We start from the raw sequence: 24,582 nt of genomic DNA, 5'->3' as shown, positions 1-24,582 counted from the left end.
TGAAAAGAGAGGAGTGTACTTTGGGGCAAGTGATTTCTGTAGTTAACTCTCTTTTTAAGGTGTCACATAGAGGGCAGTAGAATAGAGGAAGGTTTGAGATACTTTGTGTGAGTATACTGAAAAGAGAGGAGTGTACTTTGGGGCAAGTGATTTCTGTAGTTAACTCTCTTTTTAAGGTGTCACATAGAGGGCAGTAGAATAGAGGAAGGTTTGAGATACTTTGTGTGAGCTTCTGGCACAGTTATTAACCTGTGGTGGTGGTTACTCAGCAAGAAGATACGATACATTTCTTTATATTATATGTCTCTCTGGTGTTGGCATTTGGGGGCAGCCCATTCCTGGGGGCTATGGAGGATGGAAGCTGATGAGAATTGTCTCTTAAAGCCTGGAAGGTTTAAACTACAAAGCCTGTCTGCATCTAAGCCCTGCCATTCTGTTTTGTGGGGATCGGCAGCCATTGCTCACCAAAGGGGTAACACTGTTTACACAGTGTTGAGTTACTCTAACATAGGCCATTATTCTTTGGAAATATATCAGATGAAGCATCAAGTCTTTGGTAAAGAAGAGCTTGTGTTAGCCTCTTCTCCCCTTATAGAAACTGTTTAAAAATTGGAGGGGTGCCTGGGTGACTCAGTCAGTTAAGCATCTGACTCTTGGTTTTCGCTCAGGTTACGATCTCAGGGTAGTGAGATTGAGCCCTGAGTCATCAGGTTCCATGCTCAGTGAGGAATCTGCTTGTCCCTCTCCCTCTGCTCCTCCCCCTCACTCTCTCTCTTTCTCTCCCTCTATCTCTAAAATAAATAAAAAATCTTCAAAACAAAATTGGAAGCACGATGAACCAAAAGGTTATATTAAAAAAAAGACATCCTGCCCCCCCTTATCTCCACAATGACTACAACATGTACTTGATACCAAGCTCTTACAGACATATGACTAATGAACAGTGCTATGTTTATACAACCAACCTCTTATATTTTATAGTTATCTTAACTCTTCTCTTATGTACTGCTACTTCTGTGACTATCTGTGGAACAGTTTGGCTGGTCATGTGCCCAGATGACACCAAGTGGACAAGTGGATAAAGGGCAGTTTTCTAAAAATGTGTGTGTGTGTGTGTGTGTGTGTGTGTGTACACGTGTACATGAGGAGAGTGGTGAGCCAGGAGCCAGCCAGGATGAGCTCTGTGCTACTTATGTGTTGGCACTGAGATCCCAAGTGCCAATTTTCTCCTGTCCTTGACTTGCCCCTGTCTGATAAGAAGCTGTTCTCTTTTTTGGCCTGCACTTAAATCCCATGCGTAGCTCTGTACCATAACAGCTTATGAATAAGCCTGGCTGCTAATTATTTATACCAGTGTTTTTGTCTTGTTTTGTTTCAGTTCTGATTTTGCATAAAGAAAGGGGATCTTGGCTCCCTTTATTTATTTTTTTAAAAAAAGACTTATTTATTTAATTTAGAGAGAGGGCAAGTGAGAACATGTGAGGTACACAAGCAGGGGGCGGGGCAAAGGGAGAGTGAGAGAGAATCTCCAGCAGACTCCCCGCTGGGTGGGGAGCCTGACACTGGCTTGATGGCAGGATCCTGAGATCATGACCTGAGCTGAAATCAAGAGTTGGATATTTAACTGACTGAGCCATCCAGATGCCCTTGGCTCTCTTTAAAGTCCAGATCCAATCACATTCCATGTTCAGATCTTAATTTTAAAGAGGACAAAGCTGACTGAGGGGGATGGGAATAGTTTTCGTTGACAGTTACGTGCTGCTACTCCCCTGCGCTCCCTCCTTCCTTCCCTTTCCTTCCCTCTTCCTTCCTTCTTTCTCCTTTTCTTTTTCTTTTTCTTTCTCATTTCCTTCTTTCCTTCCTTCCTTTCTTTTTTTTTTTTTTTCTTTCTTTCTTTCTTTCTTTCAAGATACTACAAAGGAGGCAGAAACAGAAGAGGGGAAAAAGGTGTGTGACAGAGAAGAGCGACAAGAGCAGACACAGGCCCTGCTGAGGCGGTTGATGCTGAGAGAGGCTACTTGGGAGTCTTTTAGTGTTGCAAATAGGCAGTAGAAAGGTAATAATGTAACATCTGTACTCTTAATAAGTACCTCAGGATCAAGAGAAAGAGTGGACCAGATTTATGAAAACGAACTGAAATAGCCAGTAGATGGAGAAGGTTATAAAGCAGAGTCAAGATAAGTGTTGGGAATAGTGTAGTCAGCAGATCTAAGCACACCATTTGTAGGTAAGCGTCTCTCCCTTTAACATTTAATTCCATCTGGCACCTTTATTTAATCTTAGTGGAATGGGAGAAAGCACACTAATCAGGAGACCAGGTTCTAGTCTCAGCTTAGTCACTAGCTACTTGGGGTGGTGCTGGGAAGAGGTGTTTTCTGAACCAGAAACGAGGGAACTGGATTACATGATCTCTAAAGCCCTTTCTAGTTCCAAAAATCAGTTATCCTGAAGCCTCACAGACTTAGAACTCCCCATACATCTGGTCAGAGGATAGCAGACCTTGTGTGCATGGTGATAGAGAGGACACCAAACAGTTGACAGAATGAGTGCAAAGGGTGATGATTTTCAAAAAGCACTATTCCGTGGGATGCTGGGGCATTCTCTCTTGAGGAGGAATTATGGTCCCTGATGTAAGAGGCTTGTGGGAGCTGATTTTAAGGTTGCTTTGTTCATTTTCTCTGCCTGTGTAATTTCTCTAGAGAATGACCAGTTCCAGGTGAGAAAACCCTGGCCTTTTTTGGAGGTGGGGGGCTGTGTATGGAGTAGGTAGGTATCTCTGCCTGGATTATCAGGGGCAGAATGCAGGTTTTCCCTGGCACTGACCCTCAGAGTACTGCAGTGCTGAATTCTTCTCAAAACTGTTTGGCTCCACTGATGTCTGTGGTAGTTGGGACATAGGTTGCCTCTTGGCCTGTGCCAGAATTGCTCTCTTCTTCCCCTTGCATTTATCACTTTGTCATCCCTGACTCTGAATCCCAGAGATCAAGACTAGTTGTAGTCCAGCAGAGGAGCAATAAATCATCGCTCCCACTTCTTTTCCTCCAGGTTTTCTGCTCCTTAATTACCACATAACCACTGCTGAGGCCGCATCTTTGTGCTGTATGTGCTAGGGACAAAAGCCCTCCTTGATTGGATGTGAACAAAAGCTGCTTTGTCTCTCTCCAGCCATTGTGTTTTGCTGTTTTGCCCTGTGCCACATGTTCTACCCGTTCTCTTCTCTTGTCTCCTGTGAGTTTTTAGAGTCTGATTGTCAGATGATTTATCCATTAACAGGGCTTGTCTAAGCTCTGGAGGTAGTGGGTAGAGTAGGCAGCCCTTAAATAACTCGGCAAGATGATCTTCATTAAAGAGAGAGGTTTGGGCTGGGTTAGTCATTTTTATACGGATTCTAGCTAGTCCCCTTCATTCTCTGAGCTCCTGGTAGGAGTTAAGGAGGTCGTGTGATCCAGAGTGGGCTCCTATGGAGCTTTTTTTGGGTCTAGTCCAACAGATTGCTTGTTAACAGATAACATCAAAAGAGCCAGCTGCCTATCATTTGCCTTTCCATTATGAAACCTCAGAGAACTTGAGTTAGCGCAAGGGTGAGGAGTTCATAAATGAGGATGCCTATGACCTTCATCTCTAGTAAGGCTTTTTTGCTATTTGAGGGGAAGATTCAGACTTTAGAAACAGAGTGTAGACAGGCCCTTGTACTTTTCCTTGCCTGCTGTTTCTTTACTGAACCTCTGATTTCAGAGGTTGAGAGTAAGGAGTGTTGTGTGGCAGGCAGCAAGTATCTGGAGAGTCTTACTCCTACTCATCATTCCCTGCTGCTTCAAATCAAAGCTCACCTCTCTTCTCGAAGGGTAGTAAGCTTCACACAAAGCTCAGACAGCATGGGAGAATGGACTTCTTTGCTGGCAAAGAAGCAGATATGGTCTTAGAAAAGGAGAGGTCAAGCCTTTTTTTGTATGTCTGTGGGAGTAGAGAGGGTTGAGGGGGAGAAGACAGAAGGACCACCAATTGCTTGCAGCTCCTGAACCCCTTCTTCCTACTTTCCCATCAAGTAGGGGAGGTTGGTACAGCGGCAGTAGTCATGATGAGCACAGAAGTAGGATTTCCTTCATGGTTTTAGGTGAAAGAGAACAAGGCAACCGATGATTTCTTCTATGCTTAATATTTATTTGCAAAATGTCTTTATACCTACAGTGGTAAGCTAGGGTTTTGGCAGTCTTTTAAATGAGGTTGCTTGGGTTTTAATCCTCATTAAGCATACCCGGGAGAAAGGGGAACTTTTTGGCAAATGCTGTCATGGTTGAGAGAGGAAAGAGTAGGCTGCCCTTTTGTTTGAATAGTTAAGGACTTTTTTTTTTCTCTTTATGAGAAAGAGCCTGAAGTCCAGTATAGTTGGCACATCTGGTGACTAGTTAAAATGGAAGGATGTCCCTCTTTGTCATGATGTTTGAAACAAGTGCACAGCTAAAACATAGCAAGATGACATGCAAGCAGCCTGGGATGAGAGGGGGGATCCTCCTTTTGATCTATACATTGAACAAATTTGGTGGGGAAATCACTGTGTGGAAGTAAATTTGGAATACTAAGAGGTCTTTTTTTTTCTTTTTTTTTAAACATTTGTTTATTTTAGAGAGGGAGGGAGAGGGCAGAGGGAGAGAATCTCAAGCAGATCCCCCACTGAGCACAGAGCTGGATGCATGGGATCATGACCAGAGCCAAAACCAAGAATCAGAAGCTTTACTGTCTGAGCCACTCAGGAGTCCCTAAGATGTCCTTTTGTAGTCAGATTTCCAAGCTTAATTGCTTCTAAAGAAGTGGCGCAAAGAGGTCAGAGTGTGGGTCTCCCTTGCAGCAGCTGCAGTCATGGCAGGACAGGCATTTAGAAAGTTTCTTCCCCTCTTTGAACAACTTTTAGTTGAAAGGAGAGCTGCCAAAACTAACCAGAGGAGGCATTATGCTTCCAGAAAAATCTCAAGGAATAGTATTGCAAGCAACAACGGTAGTAGCTGTTAGATTGGGCTCTAAAGGAAGGGGTAGAGAAATTCAGACAGTTAGTGTGAAAGCTCAAGATCAAGTTCTTCTCTCAGAATATGGAAGCACAAAAGTAGTTCTAGATGATAAGGATTATTTATTTAGATATGGTGATGTTCTCAGAAAGTAGGTAGACTGAAAGAAATCAGTATTGAAATGGCATTAAGTGGGGCGCCTGGGTGGCTCAGGGGGGTAAAGCCTTTGCCTTCGGCTCAGGTCATGATCCCAGGGTCCTGGGATTGAGCCCTGCATGGGGCTCCCTGCTCAGCAGGGAGCCTGCTTCCCCCCTCCCCCGCCTCTGCCTGCCTCTCTGCCTACTTGTGATCTCTGTCAAATAAATAAATAAAATCTTTAATTTAAAAAAAAAAAATGGCATTAAGTGAAGCTGCCCATTCCAGTGAAGTTGTGAAATCTTTCATCATGTAATTTTTTTAAAAAAAGATTTTTTTTAAGACCTGAGCCGAAGGCAAAGGTTTTAACCCACTGAGCCACCCAGGCGCCCCTCATCATGTAATTTTTGTGTCTCTCTTTTGTGATAAACCATTGGTATCCAAAAAAAAAGTGGCACAAAGAAGTAGATTTTTAAAAACTTTCCGTGGGCAGAAGATACATGCTTGGGAAGGTCAGTGCTTGCTCTAGATATATCTACCTTACGTGCTTTTAAAAAGGTTTGGTAGCCGTGACTTACTTACTTATAGCCCTGTTTGGATTTCTTAAATCTGTTTCCATTGCTTTCATTTAACTCTATTGATTATTCTTTTAATAACCTTGTTTTTGTTTTTGTTTTTTGTTTTTTTAAGCCTTGATAAATTTGCTGAAGTTCCTTATGTCAAATGAGACCGTACTTTTGGCCAAACACAACATTTTTACATTAGCCCTTATGGTGAGTAACAAAAAAATATTTCTTAAGGGGAGTGGGAGGAACAGGCTTCTAGCTGTGGAAAGAATATGTCATGGGGATAAAAGTTACAGCATAGGGAGTATAGTCAACGGTGTTGTAATGATGTTACATGGTGACAGATGGTAGCACCGCTTGTGGTAAGCATAGCACGATGTATATAGACTTGTTGAATCACTATGTTACACACCTGAAACTAATGTAATGTGTGTCAATTGTACTTCCATTAAAAACATTTGTTTTTCCTTTTTCTGAAGCCACACCCTAAGATAGATAGGCCAGGTTGAAACAGGAGCTAGTATTCTGGGGACTAAGGCATAGGGGGAGCCAGGCCTTCATTTTCTTTTTGAATTTGAATCTCTAGACTGGTGCTCCCCACTCTTCCTCTCTCACCTATGTCTTTGGCAAACTTGAGACTCTTTCATTTTTCATGAATATTGTTTGGTAGGGGCAGGTATGGGTCCGCTCTCTGTGAGCCTTAGTCCCTGATAACTAGGCTACTGTAGTCTCTACAGAGCTAAACCTCTGGAGGTGTCCCAGCCAGATGAATGGTTCCATTATGGCTCCACTGGTTTCAGAGAGATGTTACAGATGCCTATTTATCTGACTAGTTATTTGGGATAGAAGGAGGGCATTGTGCCTTTTGACTGTCTTCTCAGGATGTTACCCAGTGTATTCATAAATGTTTAATGTTTGAGGGGAAAAGGCCCTGATTTGTAGCATTTGTGGATTTCTGTGGTACAACCACTCCCATCATGGCCAATTTCAAGCTAACATTGTGACATTGTTGAATGCAGAGCTGGGGAGATGAGCCATAACACACCATTATATGATATTACCACCACACAGGTATAAGAAGTGTAAATTAATCTCAAGAACACAAATACAAAAGATAGAAAATAATTAGGAAGTTGTGAGTTTGAGTATTATCTTCATTTTAATATAATTTAATGAACTGTTAAGTTTATGTGTCAATTTGTAATAATGGCTTTGTTAAGCAACCAGCTCACAAAATTCCTGAAAATTTAACATTGAGTTCTTATAAGCCATTAAGAACTGGCAACGGCATGGGGCGCCTGGGTGGCTCAGTGGGTTAAGCCGCTGCCTTCGGCTCAGGTCATGATCTCAGAGTCCTGGGATCGAGTCCCGCATCGGGCTCTCTGCTCAGCGGAGAGCCTGCTTCCCTCTCTCTCTCTCTCTGGCTGCCTCTCCGTCTACTTGTGATTTCTCTCTGTCAAATTAATAAATAAAATCAAAAAAAAAAAAAAAAAAAAGAACTGGCAACGGCATACTACTGACAATACCCTTCTGGTCTTCATAGCATGATCCCTGTGTATGGGCTTTTGCTTCTTTTTTAGATTGTGAACCTTTTTAATATGTTTATCACATATGGTGACACATTCCTGCCCACTCCCAGCAGCTATGATGAACTCTACTATGAGATTATCCGCATGCACCAGAGCTTTGACAACCTCTACTCTATGGGTAAGCTTTCTTTTCTTTTTACTCCCCTCCCCCTGTCAGCTGTGATTTTTGGCATGTAAGAAGAAAACACTACAAAAGATTCTCTTCTAGTTGCTTGGTTTCCTGCTTGGCATAGAAGTCTAGAAGTCTCTTCTCAGGCAATAGGAAGTTATATGTGGAATTCTTTGCTTTTGAGAACTCATAATTCATCTCAGTACAAAGCTAGTTAGCATCCCTGTGGCCCTTATGTTTGCGTGAGAGAGAGAAAGTAGGGAGGCTTTTGGATTTAGTGACTGCCAGTGAGATGGGAGTGAAAGAGTAGGTGGAGATTGACAGCAGCAAATAGAAGAGCTTGGATCCCAAAAGAACATTGTGTGATTTGAGAAGGTACAGGATTTTAAAGAGTTTTAATGTACCTATGTATTTTTAGCATAACCTACAAGAAGAAGTGGGCAGTAGGTAAAAATCTTTCTTCCAAGGCTTTTGGTGATTGGCTTAATGAAAATTTACTCTGTGGTCATAGTAAATATAATTTATTTCTGAAAGAGGACATGTATCCCTGTAAATTTGAGTGAAGAGTCTATAAACCTACCTGGAATTTAAAAGGTCAGGAAAGGTTTCTATAGATTGCACAGAAACAGAAAGCCCCTCACTAAAACTATTAAAAAAAAAAACCTCCCTCACTTACTAGCTTTATTGAGGTATAATTGATATATAATAAACTGCATTTGTTTAAAGTATACAATTTTGATACGTTTTTACATACATTCATATACACGAAGCTTTCACTACAATCAAGAAAACGAACATATCTGTCACCTACCGAAGGTTTCCTTTGTCCCTTTATATCCCTCCTACCGCCTCTTAGTACTTCTATCTTTTGCTTTCTAGCTCTGGGCAACCACCACTCCACTTCCTATTCCTGCAGATTAGTTTGCTCTATCCCCTTTGTTGGGACTATTTGTGAAAACTCTCTCCTATATCATGTGAAAACTGGAGGGGATTTGGAATAAGTACTAGGAGAAAGAGTAGATGCAAACAGTAGAAAAGAATTGCCTAGGAAGACAAAATTTTTTTCTAATTTTCTTTTTTTTTTTTTAAGATTATTTATTTATTTATTTGACAGAGAGAGAGAGAGAGATCACAAGTAGATAGAGAGGCAGGCAGGGAGAGAGAGAGAGGGAAGCAGGCTGAGCAGAGAGCCCGATGTGGGACTCAATCCCAGGACCCCGAGATCATGACCTGAGCTGGAGGCAGTGGCTTAACCCACTGAGCCACCCCGGCGCCCTCTAATTTTCTTTTTTAGAGAAGTAGGGGAAAACTCTAACAGCCATGGATAGTTTTGCTATGACATTTTAGGCAGTGGGAGTAGGGCCTTCTATTAGTAGGATGTTTTCACCTGCAGCTATGAGAAACCTCTGACTTAAACTACCTTGAACAATAGGAAAATTATTTCACTTTGCAAGAATTCTAAGGAATGACAATTCCAGAAGGATGTGATCTGATGCTCAGCAGTGTTGCAAGGACCCAGGTGTTTTCTGTTTCTCTCTCTCTTAATATAATAGCTTTCTTAGTATAATAGCTTTAGCATCAGGTCCCCTCCCTTGAGAATAACAAGTTCCAGTTGTCATATCAAGATACATCATCTTTTTTTTTAGGAGCTAAGAAATCTTCCATGAGAACCCTTTTGCAGACTTCCTATTGCCAAATATGCTCAGTGTTCCTTATATGGTTTGTGTCCACCCAACTTTACCAAAGTCCTTGTTTTTGAGAATGTAGAATTTTCCAAGGGTGAAGAACTGCCCTAGAGGCCTTAGCATCCATTAATAGATGAATAAAGATATCTTTCAATGAGGAAAAGAAGGAAAGTTGAGGTGGGAGAGATATTTTATAGAAGCCTGACATACCTACTCAACTGGGCCATTTGCACAGTCAAATGAGGTAAGCCCTTATAGCTACAGCAACAGGGTAAGAGAGGATATCTGGACCTGCTCAAATCTGCCAAGGGAATTAAAATGTGAACCAGGAGATCACAAATAGGGAAATGAAAAATATCCCTAAATGAAACAGAACAAACAACACGTTTCAATGCTTTCCATTTTGAATAAATATGATGAAAAAACATTTAGTTTAGTTTTTTTTTTTTAAGATTTTATTTATGTGTTTGAGGGAGAGTGAGAGAGAGATCAGAAGCAGGGCGAAAGGGTAGAGGGTGAAGCAAACTCCCCACTAAGCAGGGAGCCCGATGCAGGACTTGTTCCCAGGACCCTGGGATCGTGACCTGAGCCAAAGGCAGATGCTTAACCAACTGAGCCACCCGGGCACCCAAAACATTTAGTTTTTAAGTCAGGTTTTTAAAGGTTTAATTTACATGTATGGTAAAATTCACCCTTTTTATATACGGTTCTGAGTTTTGACAAATGTGTACAGAAGTATAAATATCACCAAAGAATCAAGATATAAAAGAGTTTCATCATCCCAGAATGTCTCTTGTGCTCTTGTGAGGTGAACTCCTTCACTCATCCTAAACCCTTAGCAGCCACAAATCTATTCCCTGGCTTCAGAGATTTCCTTTTTTCTTTTTTCCATAGTTTTGTTTTTTTGTTTTTTGGTGTTTTGTTTTTGTTTTTGTTTTGTTTTGTTTTCCAAAAAAAACTCCCAAAGGTGAGATTGTGTAGTCTTTTTGAGTATGACTTCTTTTACATAGTAATTTGTTTGAAATTCATCCATGTTGATGCGTGTATCAGTAGTTTATTTCTTTAAAAAAAAGCGGGGGGCGGGGGCGCGGCGCCTGGGTGGCTCAGTGGGTTAAAGCCTCTGCCTTCAGCTCAGGTCATGATCCCAGGGTCCTAGGATCAAGCCCCACATTGTGCTCTCTGCTCAGTAGGGAGACTGTTTCCCCAGCTCTCTCTCTGCCTGCCTTTCTGCCTACTTGTGATCTCTGTCTGTCAAATAAATAAATAAATAAAATCTTAAAAAAAAAAAAAAGACTTTATTTATTTGAGAGAGAGTGAGAGAGCAGGAGAGAGCACGAGCAGGGAGCCTGATGTGGGACTCGATTCCAGGACCCTGGGATCATGGCCTCAGCCAAAGGCAGATGCTTAACTTACTGAGCCACCCATACAGCCCTGTTTATTCCTTTATATCGTGAAATAATATCCCATTGTAGGACTATGCCAGTTGGTTTTTCCACTTCTCAGTTGAAGGACCTTTGGGAGGTAGAAATCTAGAAAGATTTTTGAGTTTTTTAAAGATTTATTTATTTATTTGACAGAGAAACAGTGAGAGAGGGAACACAAGGAGGGGGAGGGGGAGAGGGAGAAGCAGGCTTCCTGCAGAGCAGGGAGCCTGTTGCTGGGCTTAATCCCAGATCATGACCTGAGCTGAATGCAGATGCTAAATGACTGAACCACCCAGGGCCCCGAGGTTTCCAGTTTTTAACGATTGTAAATGAAGCCCCTGTTAACATCATTGTACAAGGTTTTATATGAACACAAGCTTTCATTTCACTTGGTTACATACCTATGAATGGGTTTTTGGCTATCATGGTTAAGATGTTCCTTATAAAGAAAAACACCAAACTCTTTTCCAAAGAGATGTACGATTTTACATTTCCTTCAGCAATATATAAGAGTTATAGCCCCTCCATATCCTAGCTAGCACTGGTTTGTTGGTTGGTTGGTTTGTTTTTGGCTTCTTCTTCTTCTTCTTTTTTTTTTTTTTTTTAAAGATTATATTTATTTATTTGACAGACAGAAATCACAAGTAGGCAGAGAGGTAGGCAGAGAGAGAGAAGGGGAAACAGGCTCCTGCTGAGCAGAGAACCCTATGTGGGGCTCTGTCCCAGGACCCTGAGACCATGACCTGAGCTGAAGGCAGAGACTTAATCCACTGAGCCACCCAGGCACCCCTGTTTTTGGCTTCTTATAGGTATGTCGCAATATCTCATTATGGTTTTAATTTTGTATTTCCCTAATGAATAATGATGTTGAACATCTTTCCTCTTCTTATTTGCCATCTTTGGTTTTGAAGATCTTTTGCCCATTAAAAAAAGCATTGCATATCCATGTTCATAGCAGCACTGTTCACAATAGCCAAGAGATTAAAGCAACCCAAATGTCCATAAATGGATGAATGGTTAAATAAAATGTGGTATATACATTTTAATGGAATACTATGCAGCCTTAAAAAGGAAGGAAATCTGTTATGCTCCAGTGTGGATGAGCATTGAGAACATCATGCTAAGTGAAATAAACCAGTCCACAAAAGGACAGTATTGTATGGTCTCACTTATATGAGGTATCTAAAGCAGTCAAATTTGTGATACAGAAAATAGAATGGTGGTTACCAAGGGATGAGGGGAAGGGTACAAAGGGAGTTTTTTAATAGGTATAGAGCTTCAGTTCTGCAAGATAAAAAGGCCTGGAGATCTGTTATGCAACAATGTAAACATACTTAACAACTTTTGAACAGTATACTTAAAAATGGCTAAAACAGTAAATTTTATTATATATGTTTTTCCTACCACACATACACATACTAAGCTCTAGACTTTATTTGTAGATTCCACTCATTTTTCTCCTAATGTCCTTTCTGTATTCCAGGATTCCATCCATGTTACATGTAGTTCTAAAACTGCTTTAGTCTCTTGCCTGATAGTTTCTTAATGTTTGTTTTTCATGACCTTGACAGTTTTCAGGAGAAGCTTTCTTAATTTTGAAATGACTCATGATTTACTCAAAGTTGGACTGGGGTTCTAGGTTTTCAGAAGAGGTGCCACAAAGTCAAACATTTGTGTGTATGCTATCAACATGAATTATCACTGGTGATACTAACCTTTATCACTTGGTTAGAGTAGTGTGTGTGAAGTTTCTCCACAGCAGAGTTGTGATTTTTCCTCCCTTTCCACACTTCGTTCTTTGGAAGCAAGTCACTAAATGCAGTAAGCACTGAAGTTGGTAGTGGGGGTGGGGAGGTTAAGCTCCACCTCCTTCAGGGGAGAGTATCTACATAGATTAGAGTTCTCCTATAAGAAGAATTGGTTGTTTTTTAAATTTTTTTTTTTGTTTTTGAGATGTGAGGTTTCTTTCTATATTTTATACACCCATACATTTTCAGTTACATGTTTTGCAAATATTTTCTCCCTGATCTTAGCTTGTATTTTCATTTTCCCTTTTCTTCTTTCTTTCTTTCCTCCTTCCTTCCTTCCTTTCTCTCTCTCTCTTTCTTTCATAAGATTTTGTTTATTTGTCAGAGAGAGAGCATGAGCAGGAGCAGCACGCAGAGGGAGAAGCACGCTCCCCTCTGAGCGAGAAGCCCGATGTGGGACTCAGTCCTAGGACCTGGGATCATGTCCTGAACCGAAGGCAGACACTTAACCCACTGAGCATCCCTGTATTTTTATTTTCTTCACAATGTCTTTTGAAGACATTTTTGTTTGTTTTTCCTTTTTTAAAGATTTTATTTATTTATTTGAGAGTGTGAGAGAGAGAGAGCATGCATGAGCTTGGGCAGGGGCAGGAGTAGAGGGAAAGAGAGAGGGAGGGGAAAGAAGATAGTCCTAAGTAGACACCATGCTAAGTGTGGAGCCTGATGTGGGGCTTGATCTCACGACCCTGAGGTTATGACCTGAGCTGAAGCCAAGGGTTGGACTCTTAACCAACTGAGCCACCCAGGCGCCCCATTTTATTTTTCAGTCTCATCCACCAATTAGGGAAAGATTTTTGTTATAACCCAGCTAGCAGATTTCCATTTTTCTTGGACTCAGTTGCAAAGTGTTGAAGAAGTTTTAAATTTTGGTAAATACAGTTTATTAATTTTTGCTTTTATGAGTTTATGCTTTTTGTGTAGCATCTAAGAAATCTTTCTCTCTAGGGTGCCTGGGTGGCTAATTCATTAAACATCTGCCTTCGGCTCAGGTCATGATCCCAGGGTTCTGGGATCGAGCCCTTCATTGGGCTCCCTGCTCAGCAAGGAGCATGCTTCTCCCTCTCCCACTCCCCCTGCTTGTGTTCTCTCTCTCACTGTGTCTCCTTCTGTCAAATAAATAAAATCTTTTTTTTTTTTTTTAAAGTAAGTTTTAAAAGCAGATCATGTGAGTCTTTCAACTTTTTTTTTTGTAAGATTTTAAGTGTTTTTGTTTTGTTTTAGAGAAAGAGAGAGAGTGCAAGTAGGAGGAGGGACAAAGGGAGAGGGAGGAGAGAAGCAGACTCCTCGCTGAGCACAGATCCCGATGCAGGGTTCAGTCTCACAACCCTGAGATCATGATCTGTGCTGAATTCAAGAGCTGGTTGCCTAACCTCTTGAGCCACCTAGGCATCCCAAGATTTTTCTTAAGGTTTTATTTTTTTATTTTTTTTTGAAGATTTTAAAATTTTTATTTATTTGACAGAGATCACTCGCTGGCAGACAGGCAGGCAGAGAGAGAGGAGGAAGCAGGCTTCTTGCAGAGCAGAGAGCCTGATGTAGGGCTCGATCCCAGGACCTTGGGATCATGACCTGAGCCGAAGGCAGAGGCTTTAACCCACTGAGCCACCCAGGCGCCCCAAGTTTAAGGTTTTATTTTTAAGCAGTCTTTATACCCAGTGTGGGACTTGAACTCACAGTCCTGAGATCGCGTCCCATGCTCTACTGTCTGAGCCAGCCAGGTGCTCCTCAACTTTGTTCTTATTTATCAAAATCATTTTGGCTGTTTTTTCATATAAATTTAAATATGTTTTTGTTAAAACCCCACTGAAATTTTGATTAAGATTATGATGAATCTAGGGGCACCTGGGTGGCTCAGTTGATTGAGTGTCTGCCTTGGGCTGGGGTCATGATTTCGGAGTCATGGGAATGAGCCTACTGGGCTCCCTGCTCAGCAGGGAGTCTGCTTCTCCCTCTTCTTCTGCCACTCCCCCACTGCTTGTGCTCTCTTCCTCCCCCTTTCTCTCTCTTTCAAATAAATAAATAAATATCTTTTTTTTAAAGATTCTATTTATTTATTTGACAAAGAGACACAGTGAAAGAAGGAACACAAGCAGCGGGAGTTGGAGAGGGAAAAGCAGGCCTTCTGCTGAGCAGGCAGCCTGATGTGGGTGGGGCTCCATCCCAGGACCCTGGGATCATGACCTGAGCCAAATGCAGATACTTTACGACTGTGCCACCCAGGTGCCCTAATAAATATATTTTTTAAAAAAAGATTATGATGAATCTATAGATCATTTTGGGAAAAATTGACATCTTAATAATAACATTTTAGAGCCCATAAACATTTGTTGAAGTCTTTGATTTTTTTATCAAACATATTGTACATATTTTATTAAATTTATCTTAAAGCATTTCATGGAATTTGGTGCAATTATAAATGGTAGTTTTAGAATTTCAATTATTATTTTCTCATTGTTAGTATATAGAAAGACTATTAATTTCCAAATTTGTCATCTTGCTAAACTCACTTATTAGATTTAGTGACTTATAATCTTATTAGAATTTTCTGTGTAAACAGCTATGTAGTTTGGGAATAAAAGCATTTTATTCCTTTCATTCTAATCTTTTAATTCTTGTCTTATTTCACTAATTAGGACCTTTAGTAATATATTAAATCAGAGTGGTAGGAATGGATATATTTATCTTTTTTCCAATCTTAAGATCATAAGGATTCAGTACTTCATTCAGTGTGACGTTAGCAATAGGTTTTTTCATAGATACCCTTTATCAGGCTGAAGATATTCCCTTTTGTTTCTAGTTTCCTGAAAGTTATTCTCATTAATGAATGTCAGATTCTGTTTTAAAATTTTAGCATGGAGTGCCTGGATGTCTCAGTCAGTTAAGTATCTGACTCTTGATATTGGCTCAAGTCATGATCTCAGGGTCTTGGGATCGAGCCCCACTGGGCTCCCTGCTCAGTGAGGAGTCTGCTTCTCCTTCTCCCTCTTCTCTGCCCTGATCCTGCTCATGCTCTCTCTCTCTCTCTCTCCCTCTCTCGGATAAGTAAATAAATCTTTTTAAAAAATTTAGCATGGGGCACCTGGGTGACTCAGTCAGTTGACCATCTAGCTCGGTTTTGGCTCAGGTCATGATCTCAGGGTCATGAAGTCAAGCCCAGTGTTCAGCTCCAAGCTCAGTGTGGAGTCTTCCTGGGATTCTTCCCTCTCCTGCTGCTCTCCCCACTCACATGTGTGTTCTCTCTCTTTTTCATAAAATAAGTAAATTAAATCTTTAAAAATTTCAGCATTTATTGAGATGATAACATGGTTTTCCTACTATAGACTGTTGATATAGTGATTTTTTTTTAAGTTTTTATTTATTTATTTGACAGAGAGAGAAAGAGTACAAGTAGTCAGAAAGGCAGGCAGAGGGAGACCAGGCTCTGGATGTGGGGCTCGATCCCAGGGCCTTGGAATCATGATCTGAGCCAAAGCCAGACACTTAAATGATGGAGCCCAACAGGCGCCTCGTGATTGATTAATTTTTTAATGTTGAACCAACCCCACATGATTGTAACTTATTATTTTTTTAATTTTTAAATTTTTTAAAAGATTTTATTTATTTGAGAGAGAAAGTGCATGAGAAAGAGCAAGAATGGTAGAGGAAGAGGGAAAAGCAGACGCTCCTACTGAGCAAGGAGCCCAAGCAAGGCTCAATCCTAGGATCCATGACCTGAGCCAAAGGTAGATGCTTAACCAACTGAGCCATCCAGGCACCCCTATCTTTTTTTTTAAACTTAGTATCATTTTTATGTGCTGCTGGATTTGATTTGCCCATATTCATGAGGGATATTGGTCTGTAATTTTATTTTCTTATAATGTCATTTTCTGGGTTTAGTATCAGGTAATATTGACATCATAAAATTCTCTCATCTATTTTCTGGAAGAATTTGTATAGAAGTGGTATTATTTTTTTCCTCAAATATTTGGTAGAATTTATCAGTGAAGCAAGCCGGGCCTGGATTTTACTTTCTTGGAAGGTTTTTAACTATAAGCCCAATTTGTTTAATAGATCTCTATAATAATATAATAAATTGTATTTTTTCAGAATGACTTTTGGAAGGTTGTGTCTTTCAAAGCACTTGTTTTTTTCATTAAGTTGTAAGTTCTATGGGCATATAGTGGTTTGTAATATTAATTTTTTGTGTCTGTAGAGTCTGTACTAATTTCCTTTCTTTCATACCTGATTTTGATAATTTGTGTCTTCTCTTTTTCTAGTCAGTCTGGCTGTATGTTTTTCAGGTTTATTGACTTTTCCCCCGTCAGAGAACTAGCTTTTGGTTTCATAGTTTTATTTTTGTCTCTCTCGTTTTTTAGTTTTCTATTTCTTAGATTCCTGCTCTTAATTTCCTTCTTGTTGCTTGCTTTGAGTTTTTTTTTTTTAAGACTTTATTTATTTATTGATCAGAGAGATAGAGTACAGGCAGGCAGAATGGCAGGCAGAGGCATAGGGAAAAGGAGGCTCCTCACGGAGCAACGAGCCTGATGTGGGACTCCCAGCCTGATGCTGGGATCCTGACCTGAGCCGAAGGCAGCCGCCTAACTGACTGAGCCACCCAGGCATCCCTTGCTTTGAGTTTTGCTAGTTTCTTAGGGTAAAAGTTTAGGTCACTGATATGAGACTTTTTTTTTCTAGTATAAATGCTTAGTCCTATAAATTTCCCTTTTAATAGTACTTTAGTTGCATCTCAAACATTTTCATTTGTTGTGTTTACATTGTCATTCGGGTTCAACATATTTTCTGATTTCCTTTGTGATTTCTTCTTTGACCTTTGGATTATTAGGACTATTTTGTTTAATTTCCAGATATTTGGGGATTTTTACTTTATTTTAATTATTTTAAGGATTTTATTCATTTATTTGACAGAGAGCATAAGTTGGGGGCAGGGAGCCGCAGAAGGAGAGGGAGGAGCATTTTCCTCACTAAGCAGGGAGCCCAACATGGGGCTTGATCCCTGGAACCTGGGATCACAGTCCAAGTCCAAGGCAGACACTTAACTGACTAAGCCAACCAGATGCCCCGATTTGGGGATTTTTTAATTTTTTCAGGTATCTTTCTGGTAGTAATATTAAGTTTAATTCTGTTTTGGTACAAGGATATTCTTAATATGATTTCAGTCCTTTGACATTTACTGAGACTTGTTTTATGGCCCAGAATACGGTCCATCCTGGTAAACGACTCTTCTGCATTTGATTCTGCTCTAGGAGTAGACTATTCTTTGAGTTTCAGTTTGGTCAAGCTGTTTGATATGGTCTCTGTTTTCACATATTTTTCTGTCTGCTTGTTCTAAGGGGACAAGGAGGACTGTTACAATCTCTAACTATAATTGTAAGTTTATCTATTTTTTTAGTTCTTTCACTTTTTGGTTTATATATTTTATAGCTTTGCTGTCACATGTGTACACATTTAGTATTATTGTATTTTGGTGAGTTAACCCTTTTATCCTTGTATAATGTCCTACTTTATCTCTGGTAATATTCCTTTTCTGAGGTCTGTTTGGTCTGATATTAATACAGTCATTGTGGTTTTCCTCTTTTTCCCACTTTCTCAAAGATTTTATCTTTTTTTTTTTTTAAAGATTTTATTTATTTATTTGACAGAGAGAGATCACAAGTAGGCAGAGAGGCAGGCAGAGAGAGAGAGAGGAGGAAGCAGGCTCCCTGCTGAGCAGAGAGCCCGATGCGGGACTCGATCCCAGGACCCTGAGATCATGACCTGAGCCCAAGACAGTGGCTTAAACCACTGAGCCACCCAGGCGCCCCATCTCAAAGATTTTATCTTTAATCTCTACATCCGATGTGGGGCTGAAACCCAGAACCCTGAGATCAAGAGTTGAATCCTTTACTGACTGAGCCAGCCAGTCACCACTGGTTTTTCTTTTTTGATTAGTGTTTATGTGTTTATCTTTTTCTACCTTTAACTATTAACTTATCTATATTTTTATATTTAAAGTGGCTTTTTTTTTTCTTTTTTTTTTTTTAAGTAGGCTCCATGCCCATTATGGAGCCCAGTGCTGGGCTTGAACTCACGACTCTAAGATGAAGACCTGAACTGAGATCAGATTCCTTTGCTTAATTGAGTGAGCCACCCAAGTGCCCCTAAAGTGGCTGACTTGTACAGGGCTTGTAGTTAGGTCTTGTTTGTTATCCAGTGTGACAGTCTTTTTCTCTCATTCAGTATTTAAACCATATACATTTACGATCCATACACATATACCATATACATATACATATACATATAATATTCCAGTTGGCTTTGGCTATATTTCTTTGTGTATTTTTAGCAGGTCTAGGGTTACATTATACATTATACCTTTCCTAGGCTACTTACAGTTAGTGCTGTATCACTTCACTTTTTTTTTAAAGTAGGATCAATGCCTATTGCCCATCATGCAGCCCAGTGTGGGACTTGAAGTCATGACCCTGAGATCAAGACCTGAGCTGAGCTCAAGAGTCAAACGTTTAACTGACTGAGCCACGCAGGCACCCCTAGTGTAGTATCACTTCAATAAAATATAACAGTTTAATACTAGATAGTGTCCCATAATCACCACCCCCCACACTTACTTTGATGTTATAGTTGTATGTATTACATCTATATACATTGAAAACTCTACCAGACACTCCATAATTTTTGCCTATGAATATGGACTTTAGAATATGGGCTATCATCCATATTCTAAAGAATTTCAGAGAGAAAAAGTTTTTTATATTTACCTAGATATTTTCTATTTCCATTGCTCTTTTTATTCCAGAAGATTCTAATTTTCTTCTAAAGAAATTTCCTTCTAAAGAAATGCTCTAAAAGCATTTCTTTTAGAGCAGGACCTCTCATGGTAAGATTTAAAACTTTTCCTTCATTTCTCAGGTATTTTTGCTAGGTTCTTATCTTTTGATAGGTTCTTATCTTTAAGTATTTTTTTAAGGTTTTATTTATTTATTTGACAGAGAGAGGAGACATAGCAAGAGAGTGAACACAAGCAGGGGGAGTGGGAAGAGGGAGAAGCTTGCTCCTCGCTGAATAGGGAACCCAGTCTGGGGCTCGATCCCAAGATCCTGGGATCATGACCTGAGCCAAAGGCAGAGGCTTAACGACTAAGCCACCCAGGTGCCACAAGTTCTTTAAGTATTTTGAAATATTTTGAAAATGTTATTCTCCTTTTTCTGGTCTCTGTGGTCTCTGAAAATAAGTCTGTTGTCATTTTAATCGTTTTTTTCCTTGTTTATAATGTGCTGTTTTTCTGTAGGCTCTTTTAGGTTTTTCCCTTATCTTTGCCTTTTAGCAGTTTGACTATGATATGTCTAGGCGTGGTTTTTCTGTGAGTTCATCCTGTTTGGGATTTGCTGAGCTTTTTGACTCTCACTAAATTTGGGAGTTTTTGGCCGTTCTTCTTTGCAAAAATTTTTCTGCCCCACGTTCTTCCTTCTCCCTTTTCTTGGACTGCAGTTACACAGATGTTAGGCTTTTTGATATTGTCCCACTCTTTCCTGAAACCTTATTTGATTTCTCCCTTTTTTTCCCCCCTTCTTCTTACTTAATAGCTTCTACTGTTCTGTCTTTAGGTTCACTGACTTCTGTGTCAGTCCATTCTGCTCTTAAGCCCATCTAGTGAATTTTTTTTTATTTTTACTTTACATAATATATATTTTACTTGTGGTTCTAATACCAGTTCAGTTCTCAGAGACTTTATGTGCTGCTTTGGTTGTGGTCCACACATGTACCACTCAAGGGTTAGTCAAGACTTGGACTGTGATTCATATATCCATTCAGGGGCACCTGGGTGGCTCAGTTGGTTAAGGGTCTGACTCCTGGTTTTTGGCTCAGGTCATGATCTTGGGTTTGTGGGATGGAGCTCCACGTGGGGCTCCTCAATCAGCATGGAGTCGGCTTCAGATTCTTTTTCCCTCCCTCTCTGCCCCTTCCTGCTCTCTCTCTCTCCCTCTCAAACAAACAAACAAACACACACACACACACACACACACACACACACACACACACAAAACCCCCACCAAATATCCATTCGGTTCCTAAAGCTTTTGCTTTGCTGCTCCTATCTCTGTTCCATATTTGTTTAGCTCAGGCATAAGCCCGAGAATTGTGCAACTATTATATACAGAATTAGGGGAAGACTTTCTTCTGGTTTGTCCAGGCTGTTCTCTGACCAGCAGAAGCCGCTTTTCCTGGTTTCTGTCTACAGAAAGGTGAAGTTTCTATTGAAATTTTGGTCGTCTCTCCAGCTTCTCCCCTGTACATCCCTGTGAAAGCCTGAAAGAAAAATAGCAGAAAAGGCAACTTGAAACTCCTTTTGTGGGTGTTTCTCCAAGTTTTGACTCCCTTCTATAATATGTCTGCTTATGCTTAATTTTAGAGCCTCCAGGTAGTTACTTTTTATATTTAATACAGGATTTTGGGCTATAATCAGAGAAAGGCTGTAGTGGGTTTTACTCTGCCATGCTAGAAGTGGCACTGCACCTTCATCCCCCTCCCCAGTTTTATTGAGAAATAATTGGCTCACGTCACTATGATGTTTAAAGCATACAGAATGATGGTTTAATTTACATATATAGAGAAGAGGTTCGGCTCACATCCATCTTTTCAAATAGATACAGTAAAAGGAAAAAAGGAAGAAAGGAAAAAATTTTTTTTCCTCGTGATGAGAACTCTTAGGATTTTACTCTCTTTAATAGCTTTCCTGTATATTATGCAGTGGTGTTAGCTAAATTCTCCTATTGTACATTACATCCCTTTTTTTTTTTTTTTTTTTTAAGATTTTATTTGTTTGTCAGAGAGAGAAAGAGAGAGAGAGCACGCACACAAGTAGGCAGAGCGGCAGGCAGAGGTGGAGAGAGAAGCAGGCTCCCCGTGGAGCAAGGAGCCCGATGCGGGACACAATCCCAGGACCCTGAGATCACGACCTGAGCTGAAGGCAGTGACTTAACCAACTGAGCCACCCAGGCGTCCCTATATCCTTTATTTATCTTCTTTATCCTGTAACTGGAAGTTTGCATCTTTTGACTACCTTCCTCCAATTCTCCCTCTCCATACCCTCCGTCTCTGGTAGCCACAAGATTGATCTCTTTTTTTATGGGTTTTGTTTTGTTTTGTTTTTAAGATTACATGTATAAGTAAGATCGTACAGTATTTGTCTTTCTCTGTGTCACTTATTTCACTTAGAATAAGTCTTTAGGGTCCATCCATATTGTCACAAATAGTAGGGTTTCCTTGTGTTTTATAGCTAAGTAATATTCCATTGTGTGTGTGTGTGTGTGTGTATACCACAACTTCTTTTTTTTTTTTTAAGATTTTTATTTATTTATTTGATAGACAGAGAGAGATCACAAGTAGGTAGAGAGGCAGGCAGAGAGAGAGGGGGAAGCAGGCTCCCCGCTGAGCAGAGAGCCCGATGTGGGGCTCGATCCCAGGACCCTGAGATCATGACCTGAGCTGAAGGCAGAGGCTTAAACCACTGAGCCACCCAAGCGCCCCATATACCACAACTTCTTTATGCATTCATCCATTGATAGCCATTTAGGTTGTTTTTATGTCTTGGCTATTATGAATGATACTGCTGTGAACGGGGGGTTGTACCTGTCTTTTCAAATTAGCGTTTTGGTTTTCTTTGGATAAATACCCAGAAGTGGAATTGCTAGATCATATGGTAGTTTTTATTTTTAATTTTTAAAGTATCCCTCATACTGTTCTTCATGGTGAACATTCCTACCAACAGTGCACGAGGGTTCCCTTTTCTCCACATGCTATCCTTGCCAATGCTTGTTATTTCTTGTTTTTTTGTTACTAGCCATTCTGACAGGTGAGGTGATATCTCATTGTGGATTTTTATTTGCTTTTCCCTGATGAGTCATGATGTTGAGCATCTTTTCACATGTCTATTAGCCATCTATACATCTTCTTTGAAAAAATGTCTTTTGAAGTCTTCTTCTCGTTATTTAATTAGATTGGTTTTTTGGTGTTGCGTTGTAGGAGTTCTTTATATATTTTGCACATTAACCCCTTAACAGATATATAATTTGCAAATGTTTTCTCCCATTCAGTAGGTTTGTTTTGTTGATGTTTTCCTTCATTCTCTATGCAGAAGCTTTTTATTTTGATGTAATCTCGATTCTTTTTCCTTTTTCCCCTTTGCCTGAGGAGACAGATCCAAAAAAAATATTGCTAAGATTGATGTCCAAGAGTCTACTGCCTGTATTTTCTTTTAGGAGTTTTATGGTTTCAAGTTTTACATTTAGGTCTTCAATCCATTTTAAGTTTATTGTATATGGTGTAAGGAAGTGGTCCAGTTTCTTTTTTTTTTTGCATATAGCTATTCAGTTTTCCCAACACCATTTATTGAAGAGACTGTCCCTTCTCCATTTTATGTTCTTCACTCCTTTGCCATAGATGAATACACGTGAGTTTACTTCTGGATTCTCTACTCTGTTTCACTGATCTGTGTATCTGTTTTTGTGCTACTGCCATGATATTTTGATTATTGAGGCCTTGTAGTATAGTTTGAAATCTGGTGGCATGATACTTCCAGGTTTGTTCTTCTTTCTCAAGATAGCTTTGGCTATTCAGGGTCTTTTGTGGTTCTATACAAATTTTATGATTATTTGCTCTATTTCTGAAAAATGCTAATGGTATTTGTATAGGGATTGAACTGAATCTGTAGATTAAGATTATTAATTCTTCCAATCCATGATCATGTTATATCTTTCCATCTATTTTTTTTTAAGATTTTATTTATTTATTTGACAGACAGAGATCACAAGTAGGCAGAGAGGCAGGCAGAGAGAGAGGGGGAAGCAGGCTCCCCACTGAGCAGAGTGCCTGATGCGGGGCTTAATCCCAGGATCCTGAGATCATGACCTGAGTCAAAGGCAGAGGCTTTAACCCACTTAACCACCCAGGCGCCCTTCTTTCCATCTATTTATGTCATATTCAATTTCTTTCACCAGTATCTTATAGTTCTCAAAGTACAGGTCTTTCACCTCTTAAGTTAAATTTATTACTAGGTATTTTATTGTTTTTGATACTATTGTAAATGGGATTGTTTTCTTAATTTCTCTTTCTTATCATTGGTTATTAGTGAATGGAAACACGGTGATTTCTGTGTATTAATTTTGTATCTTGCTACTTCACTGAATTCATTTCTTTTTTAAGATTTTATTTAATAGTGAGCGTGCAGGTTGCGGGGAGGGGTAGAGGGAGAAGCAGATTCCCCGCCGAGCAGGAAGTCCAATGTGGGGCTCCATCCCAGAACCCCGAGATCATGACCAGAGCTGAAGGCCGGCACTTAACTGACTAAGCCACCCAGGCTCCCTTTACTGAATTCATTTATTAGTTCTAATTAGAATTTTTTTGGTGGAGTTGTTAGTATTTCTCTATATAATATCATGTCATATGCAAATAGTGACAACTTACTTCTTTCTTCCGAATTTGGATGCCTCTTCTGTATTTTTTAATATGCTTTTTATCTCATTAATCTTAATTCATTTTATCCAGTATAGTGTGCATTTCAGGTTTTTTCTATCCTAGAAGTTCTGTTTGGACTTCTTTGTAATGTGTCTGTTTCTTTCCTCATTGTATTTTTATTTTCCTCAATCTTCCTGAGAATACGGAGCATATTTACAGTTGTTTTAATGTCCTTTTTTGGTAATTCTGCTAATTTTCCTTCATTTTTTTTTTTTTAAAGATTTTATTTATTTATTTGACAGACAGAGATCACAAGTAGGCAGAGAGGCAGGCAGAGAGAGAGGAGGAAGCAGGCTCCCTGCTGAGCAGAGAGCCCGATGCGGGACTCGATCCCAGGACCCTGAGATCACGACCTGAGCCGAAGGCAGCGGCTCAATCCACTGAGCCACCCAGGCCGCCCCTTCCTTCATGTTTAGATCTGTTTCTATTGACTGGTTTTTCTCTTGCCTATTTGGTCTTATTTTTCTGCTTTGAATGCCTGGTAATTTTTAAATTTTGGACATTGTGATTTTAATATTGTTAGTGCTTGATTTTGTTATTTTATATAATGTTAAACTTTGTTCTAGAATGTGGTTATGTTATTTGGAAATCAGCTTTATCCTTTCAGGTTTGCATTTAAGGGTTGTCAGGGGAGGTTGAGAGCCATCTTTAATGTAGGCTAATTTGGCCCCATTGCTAACGTAGTACCCATCTGCAGACTTTGACAACCAGGATATGAGTAAGTCTTTCTACACTTGCTGGGGGAAAAACAAATT

At 39.9% G+C, this 24,582-nt stretch overlaps 1 protein-coding gene and 1 pseudogene across 2 annotated transcripts in view; both read left to right on the top strand.

Annotated features, from left to right (window-relative positions):
* Positions 1-24,582, top strand: part of ARMH3 (armadillo like helical domain containing 3) — a 183,819-nt gene that overhangs the window by 70,807 nt on the left and 88,430 nt on the right. For both annotated transcript variants that reach the window (XM_059398411.1, XM_059398412.1), the window contains exons 21-22: positions 5,826-5,908; positions 7,282-7,408. In XM_059398411.1, the coding sequence (XP_059254394.1) occupies positions 5,826-5,908; positions 7,282-7,408 (210 nt within the window). The remainder of the gene's footprint in view (positions 1-5,825; positions 5,909-7,281; positions 7,409-24,582) is intronic.
* Positions 4,858-5,164, top strand: LOC132015371 (10 kDa heat shock protein, mitochondrial-like; annotated as a pseudogene).

Source organism: Mustela nigripes, chromosome 4 (genome assembly GCF_022355385.1).
Source record: "Mustela nigripes isolate SB6536 chromosome 4, MUSNIG.SB6536, whole genome shotgun sequence".
NCBI classification, from domain to species: Eukaryota; Metazoa; Chordata; class Mammalia; order Carnivora; family Mustelidae; genus Mustela; species Mustela nigripes.
This window is presented reverse-complemented; position numbering and strand designations above follow the sequence as displayed.